We start from the raw sequence: 7,960 nt of genomic DNA on the forward strand, positions 1-7,960 counted from the left end.
TTCTTAGCCTGAAAATTTGACTCAAATTAAGTAAAAAATTTCTGCCAATGCAGTAAGAAAATTTTACTTGGTAAGATTCTTGAAATACTTGATTTGACTCCATTTTTTTTTCTTATTTCAAGAATCTTACCAAGTGAAATTTTCTTACTCCATTGGCAGAAATTTTGGACTTAATTTGAGTCAAATTTTCAGGCTAACAAGGCAAATAATCTTACACATTATGAAAACAAGCTTATTATTCTTACACAGTTCTTGTTTAGTAAATCAGTCTAAAAAAGATCAAAAAGACTTTTTGGCTGGATATAAGATTTTAAAACTTGATAAGATGGACAGTTTTTGCAGTGCAGTGTCAGTGCTTGTAGTTGCATTTGATTTAAAATCTCATTGCAGCATAAAATTCATCAGCTATTCTGCTGAACTTATATTTAAAAATGAGCTCTTCGGTCCTTGATAAATTTCCACTATAAAAAAAAAGGAACCTTTGCCGTCTTTGTTTTTCTGTTCAGTTTGCTGACAGCGTAATGAATCCTGGGCTATTGTCAGCCATGTAGGATACTCAGATGCAGCCTAAATTTTTGTAGTTTCGTCGGCTGCTTGAGTAGGCGCCCACAAACTGGGACAGTCTACTGCAGGGCTATTCAGCTAAATTGCTCCCGGGGCCACAGTTACTGCCGGTCAACAGCTGAGGGGCCAAACATCCAGCAATTAAAGTTATTATGTRAATAAACCAAGTATTACAATGATCTGTTACCTTTGAATTAGTTTATTTTGCTGCATTTAATCATGGAYAAAACATACAGAACCCCATAAAAGTAGAGATAATTAAACATTATCAAAAACAAAAAGAACACATTATGCTTCCTATTTGACACAAATAATATTTTGACATCTCTGACTTGCCAAATTTTTTAAACCAATTTTATTTTCACTTTCATCATTTTATCTTCAACTGTTTGTCGTTTTAACTGTCTTGAGTGTTCATAGAAATGTTTTTACCAGCTTCTAGCCAAGATTTTGACGTTTCTGTAGATACCAAACATGTCTATGTTTAACTAAAAGTAATTAAAGTAGAAAACCGGGGGTTTGGGCTTAAGAGATGAATGAACCAATTGGCGGGCCGAACTTTGGTCACTCGCGGGCCACATCCGGCCCACGGGCCACCAGTTGAATAGCCCTGGTCTACGGTGCAGGGCAGTCTTGTAAATGGCCAACAAATGCGCTCTCAGCTGCAACCCATGAATTGAGACACAGCCATTAGATCAAAAGTTTACTTCCTCCAGAAATGATAAAAATATTTTAGTTATTAAAAATGGGCCTTTTTTATTCATCTGTTACATGTAACCTTTTATTCAAAGCTCCCTGATTTGTAAAGTATACATTTCTTATACGTTTTGTTATTCTGTTCATCTTAACATGTCGATTTCCAATGGAAGTTGTTTTGTTTGTTCTTCACTTAAAAAAGTATTGCTATTATTTAGTTTGTCTTCAGCAACCTAACTGAATGGCAGCATTGTATAGTCATGGAGAGTTGGTCCAAACGGTGTGTAAATACCTAACGTGGCACTAATGGGTGTCATTAATTAAAGTCCTGAGACAGTTTAGAAGTGTCYTGCTAAAGAGCAATTTGACACTTCAAAGTTAGACGCATTAAACGCACTTTGCACCATACAGATTCTCTCTCTGGATGACACACTGGAAAGCAAGTTGTTGTGTGTCACATGTATTAAGCATGCTTGCAAACCAACCAGTCTGTGTGACGTACACTGAGCCTACATCATCCCCAKAACCTGACAGCTGTTGGGCTGCGTTTGTCCTTGAGGATTGTATTTGTAGAGCTCTTCAGGTATTGTCACAGCTACTGTAAACTAACCTTCAAGGGCAGTAACTAAAGCCGATGCCTGCTACTAAGGTGTTTACTAATTAAATCATTATGGGGCTGATGGGTGACCGCTGCTGTACCTGTAATTCTAAACTCTGTCTGCAGCAGCTATAGATGAGGTTGACTGGATCTAGTTTTTGGTTAGGGTGTATGGTCGTACCGTTTTAAAAAAGTTTTACTGTTATTCATGTTTTCCAGTAGAGATTTTTGATTTTGTTCTTGGAATAGTATTACAGTGGATTACACATACCTGGATAATATGTTAATTTGTTTCATTGATTTAAAACAAATTGACATGAGCCACCATTAAGTGACAGTCAAATGTTTTTGAACTGTTTGTCGTATTTTCCTGAAATGAWCTGTATTAGAAATTCCTTTGTATGTTATGTCTGGGAGAAAAAAACAACTTCGTTTGTCCATTATAATAATAGAAGGATAAACTTGAACTGGTTCTCAAAAAGATGTCTAAACTCAATCAACTTAGCTTAACTGGATGTGAAAATTGACCACCAGCTGCCAAAGCCAAGGCTAAAAATATRTTATCCATCTTTGCAGGTTAAAATTTTTTATCCTTATCGAACAAAAAGCAGCATCATTTCGTTGTTTATTTCACACGTTTTATTTACTTCAGTTTTATTTAGTTAGTTTTTTGTTGTTGTTTTTCTCTCTTTAGAGCCTACCATGTTCTCAGCAAGCGGGTTTTAGCTGTCAAGGTAAGAATTCTTTTGTTTTCAGGAATGTCATAGTACTTACTTTATTACCTCRAATTTCCATTGAAATGTCAAAATTAATTCGTGTTGGGTTTATTAAAAGCTATAACTCCACGTTAAATATCTAATTGCAGGTAATTCCTTTGGATATCACAGTGGAATTACAGAAGCAAATCATGTCCGAATTAGAAATTCTCTATAAGGTTAGTGTTGACTGTTCATCTTTGTCAAAACCAGTTTTTCTTACCTAAATATTAATGTCCAACTACGCTTATTCTACTTTAACTTTGTCCAGTCTAMCATAATCAGTAATTTACATGAGTGTTGTAGGTGGGTTGAGCGTTGCCTCGTTCTGGGCAGGTTGTCTTKGCGCAGCCACCTCAAACTTACCACYACTGAGTACATAAAAGAGAAATAAAGTTACAAAACACTCAACATTTTCTGCTACTGTTTCCAAAACTGCTGCGGCTGAGTTGAGGCCACCTGTTACCTCTAGTCGTAAACTGAGCCCATTTGGTCTAGCTCCTTCTGAATTCTGTTGTCAGCCAAAGAAAGCAAGGAAGTGTCTGCATCTCCTAGTCATAGTATCTTGGTGTTAATATTTTAATGGTTGTAATAAAAATAGTTTTAAATAGTGAGTTAATTGAATACTGGGCTTGCAAGGTTTTCAAAAGGGCAGTTTAATTATTGTGAAGGAGACACTCTTTTGATTGACATCCCTCTCTGGCCAATCAATGACCTGCAGTCTGCTGACGGTGAATCTTCAGCTCCACTCAGCTGCTTGGAGCTTCGGACGAGTAGGTTCAAAGAACAGAGCTGTATATGGGCGGGAGCACCCAGTGTAAAGATGCTCAACAATGTAAAAGTACCATCACATGGTTGAATTACAATAAGTCCTGACTAATGACTGACTTTAAGCACGTTCTACTCCCACTGAGTGAGGGATCAGTAAAGAAGGACACCCATTCATGTTTTAAATTTTTCACTAAGCTAGAAAAACTCAGTTTGCAATTTTCATATTTTGGAAGTTATTTTAAAAAGTCGGAGAACTTACAACAAAAAGGACTTATAATGGTTTCATTGTTTAATAGGTAGGTTTTTATTCACCATCTGTCAATTCAAGCCACTACAATTCTCTTTTTTATGTCCAAAAACATTGTTTTAAAATTGAACAAAAAGATAAACTGATGTAATGTCTACAAAACTGCAATCATTCATCTTCAGTTTATTAGACTTTTTTAATGTTTACTCTGTGCTTTTTTTACAGTGTGATTCACCCTACATCATCACTTTCTTTGGTGCCTTTTTTGTAGAGAACAGGATATCCATATGCACAGAGTTTATGGATGGTGAGCTTTTCTAAAGTATTTTTTTTCTTCGCTAGCTACAGTTGCACGAAAGAGAGTTGGGTGAACACTCCTGYGTTTCTCTGCTGAGTATCCATTTACACTTCTGCAGATCAAGGGAACGTCTGATCGCTTTGAGCTGCTTAGCATGTCTGTGTGCTAAAAGCTACAAGGGTGTGATAAATCTTGACTGAAGTGCATTTTAGGTGTTTTCGTATGTGTGTGGGTTTCCACTGGTGTGAGATTAGGGACTGTACGTTTTTCGGTGTGTGGGCATGTTTGTCAAAATGTGTGTTAATGCAGTGATTCCCTTGTTTCACACATTTGCCTGTATGCCWGCAAAGTCTATAACTTTTGAGTCCTTTTACTTCATGAAACTTCTTTTTCCCTGCTCCTACATGATTACTGAAAGCAAGGAAAATATTCAAATATATTGATGAACTATTACGTGTGTTGCATACCAAAAAAGCTCAATGTGAATTTTGTAGCATATAACAAGTATATAACAGCAGTGTTGACCTGGAAATTTTAGTTTTTAGTAGCTAGACTGACATTATGTATGTCTACATTTCCAGTATGCTTCTTTTTCTTTGTGGCAAATTCTAATACTTTTAAATGACGGAAAGGATTGATTTGTCTCATTCAGGCGGATCTTTGGACGTCTATAAAAGAATTTCAGAGCACGTGTTGGGGAGGATTGCAGTGGCTGTAAGTACAAAAATCTGTAAAACAGATAAAAAGACTCCAATACATTTTATTTTGACTATTTTTTAAAAACATAAAAACTTGCCGTAAATTGTGAAAACAAACTTATGGTTCAGGTTTTTATACTTTTAAAACTAACCCAAGAAAGAGGGTTAATGTTTATATTTTTAATGCTACCCCTTCTCCCCTGTTTTCTACTCACAATTAATGCAGCCTTTTGAGTGGAATGACAGTGCTGTTGATTATTGCATGTCTCTTTTTCACACTCATTACTCTCCTCCTGCCTCCAGCTTCTCTTTTTGTGTTCTCCTTTAACTTTGTCCGTAATCAAACAATGACATCTATTTAGTTGGTGCTTATTCTTTTTCACAGCTTTACCTCTTTTCTGTTGTCACAGTTGTTAATTATCACTGACAGAAAAGCTCCCAAGAGGGTGCAAGAGAAGCTGCACATGGCAGTTGTAGCACCACAACCTTTTAAGGCACTTCTGTGTTTTCTTCATTCATCTCGGTGTGTTGTGTGTCAGTGTTGGCTGACAGGAGCCTTCGAAGTAGAATCAGCTAACACATTGTGTAAATGAAGAAATCACCACAAAGCAATGCAATGCATTTGAAAAATTAATAATAGTTAAATACTTCATTATGTCTCACCAACCTAATTTATTTTCTTTAGAGGCAACAGAGCCTTGGTACCTACTTTGAGTGGTAAAGATGTAGCTGTAAGGGCACTAGACTTAGCCTAACACACTGGACTATTTTTGATTCCTGAAAATGTGTCTTCTCTTTTTCGAAGAGCTTTCCCAATCCTTCAGTCATCTATTTTTATTCAACACTATAGAACCTGTATGAAACAGCTACATTATGTCCTCTTTACTCACTGTTTTTAAGTGAAATTGGAACATTTCTATTGAATTTGTTCATTTATGTGCACAACTGCAATTGTTTTCTCTCACATTGAAAACTTTTTGAATCCAAATTTGAGAGTGGAAGTTTTCAGAAACACTCTGCATCAGTGTGAAATCACGCACAACGTACGGCTGCAGTCAATAGTTTTTCTGCACTTGAGTGAGTCGACGAGCAACAGTTGATGGATTGCAGAGTGATGTTTATGCTGCTCAATCTTTTTAATTTACCAGAGCTTCGGAAAGAACATATATATGATACACCCCCTTTTGGGTCAACAGAGATACATTTATATTCAACAAATGCTGAATGGACCTGTAGCTGTTTTCTGCATTTATAGAAACTACCACTCTTTTGCGATCTCAACTAAACTGGTTGTGATCACAGCATTACCATATGATTGTGTAACATTTTCACATCATCAGAACATCTAACATTTTCAGGAGATTGCTGACATGTAAAGATTGTCTTATATTAGAGTACTCATTTTGTACAATGCTTGAATTATTTTACAGTTTTGTAAAACAAAAAGACTGATTTTCATTATTGGAAAATATATCAGTAAACTTGAACTCCAATCAGTTTCATACAAAATTTCATACAAAATTCTGAATTCATACAAAATCAGTGGCACATTTGCATCTATTAAGGCGTTTAATTATTATTATTATTATTATTATTTGCATTTGTTGAAGTGGGGAGGTGGTCGTTATGTATTTTCTAGGTACATACTGTATACAGTAAAACATAAATTTGACTTGAAATTAATTATTGACTTGACCATAAATATGGCCTCTGTCTATATAAGAACCTCCTACTGTTTCGAATACTCCCACTTCAGCACATCTTCACAACAGTGCTTAAAGTGTAACTTACCCCCCTGTGAAAGGATAACTCCGCCCCCAACGCAAATTTGAAAAATACACAAAGTGGAGACTCTGAGGGGAGGGGAGGGGGGAGGAGCGGAGGTGTGGCCAGGACGAGAGAACGTGACAGCTAGCATTAGCATAATTGATGCTACATGGAAAGTGACCACAGTATCGCAGATAGTTACATCTCTGAACGTCTGAGGTGGAGGATTTTCACCCCACACCAGCCTCGGACAGAGGAGGAGCGCTCAGCGACAGCCTGACAGAAAAAAATAAAAGCATACAGCTGCTCACGATCGCTAGTTTAAATCAGGAATAAAAGTAGTTTACCTGTATAAAGAGCCCTAAAAATCCGTAAATTTTGCAAAAAATCCTTACGACTCTGTGGGGGCTGCAGACTATCTGAGCTCCAGGGAGGAGCTTTGAGTAAATCGGCAGTGCTTTTTAGGCAGCTCCAAATGGCTACCACAGGAGATCCAAGGTTTTCTCAAACATGCATGAATGAGTCAACTGGGTATGTTTTTGATGATGGAACAATGTGATATAAAGTAAAAAAAAAAAAAAAAAATTGCAATATCCCCCTTTAACCCCGCCTGTCTGAAACATTTACGTGTCCATGTTTTTAGCAGACTTTTAAAATTAGGCATGTCCTGGCTATAATTCATTCTTTGTGAGAAAATAGGGTATTTACATGGATCTTAGAGGTGGTACACTTTAAAGTTTTAGGTTCATCAGTATGGATTTCATCAGTGTGTATTTTTTCCATGTCAGCATTAGTTACTGTATCTGTGTACTACTTCAACACCCAGCATTGATAAAAGCATGAAGTTTCAGTGGCCTAAATGCTAGATTTGCTGGGTAAATGCTCCAAGCTTTTGAAATGTGTATCATTTTTTGATGCTTCTGTCTCTAGGTGGTAAAAGGCCTGACATATTTGTGGAGCCTGAAGATACTTCACAGAGGTGAGTAAGGTTGCTGCGTTATTAAAAAAAAAAAGAGCAGAGTTGATAAAGACAAGCAGCAGAGTGCTGATGTTGCAGTTCTATCAAGCAGTTTGTCTCCACAGATGTCAAGCCTTCCAATATGCTGGTGAACACCCGAGGACAAGTCAAGCTGTGTGACTTTGGTGTCAGCACACAGGTACACTGATTTGTTTGTATTAGAAGGAAAGAAAGAATGCAGGATGGGAAAGAGATGAAGCTAAACAGTTGTGTAAGGCTGCGTGAGCACACAGCTGTGCAGTGTGTGTGTGTATGTGTGCACAAACCTGTGTGCATATGGTCAGCTTGTCAATCACAGCATTCATTTTGTACTCAAGACATCAGAGCCGTCCCAAGAGTCTTCTTCTCACATTAGCTCCCCCCACTCCCATTGTTCTGCAGTCTCCAGAAAAATCACTTGTTATAATTATGATCCCCCCTCACAGCGCCAAGCCTCATTGATATGTATTCAGTAGATTGGGGGAAAGCGTGGGTGGCAGACAATAGCCTTGTCATTCTGTGTGTGTGTGTGTGTGTGTGTGTGTGTGTGTGTGTGTGTGTGTGTGTGT

The 7,960-nt window shown here is 37.3% G+C and overlaps 1 protein-coding gene across 1 annotated transcript in view; it reads left to right on the forward strand.

Annotated features, from left to right (window-relative positions):
* Positions 1-7,960, forward strand: part of map2k5 (mitogen-activated protein kinase kinase 5) — a 66,354-nt gene that overhangs the window by 22,785 nt on the left and 35,609 nt on the right. The window contains exons 9-14 of the mRNA XM_014001529.1: positions 2,553-2,592; positions 2,724-2,792; positions 3,857-3,938; positions 4,582-4,643; positions 7,325-7,373; positions 7,478-7,551. Coding sequence (XP_013856983.1) covers positions 2,553-2,592; positions 2,724-2,792; positions 3,857-3,938; positions 4,582-4,643; positions 7,325-7,373; positions 7,478-7,551 — 376 coding nt within the window. The remainder of the gene's footprint in view (positions 1-2,552; positions 2,593-2,723; positions 2,793-3,856; positions 3,939-4,581; positions 4,644-7,324; positions 7,374-7,477; positions 7,552-7,960) is intronic.

This window comes from Austrofundulus limnaeus, unplaced genomic scaffold (assembly GCF_001266775.1).
Source record: "Austrofundulus limnaeus strain Quisiro unplaced genomic scaffold, Austrofundulus_limnaeus-1.0 Scaffold9, whole genome shotgun sequence".
Lineage (NCBI taxonomy): Eukaryota > Metazoa > Chordata > Actinopteri > Cyprinodontiformes > Rivulidae > Austrofundulus > Austrofundulus limnaeus.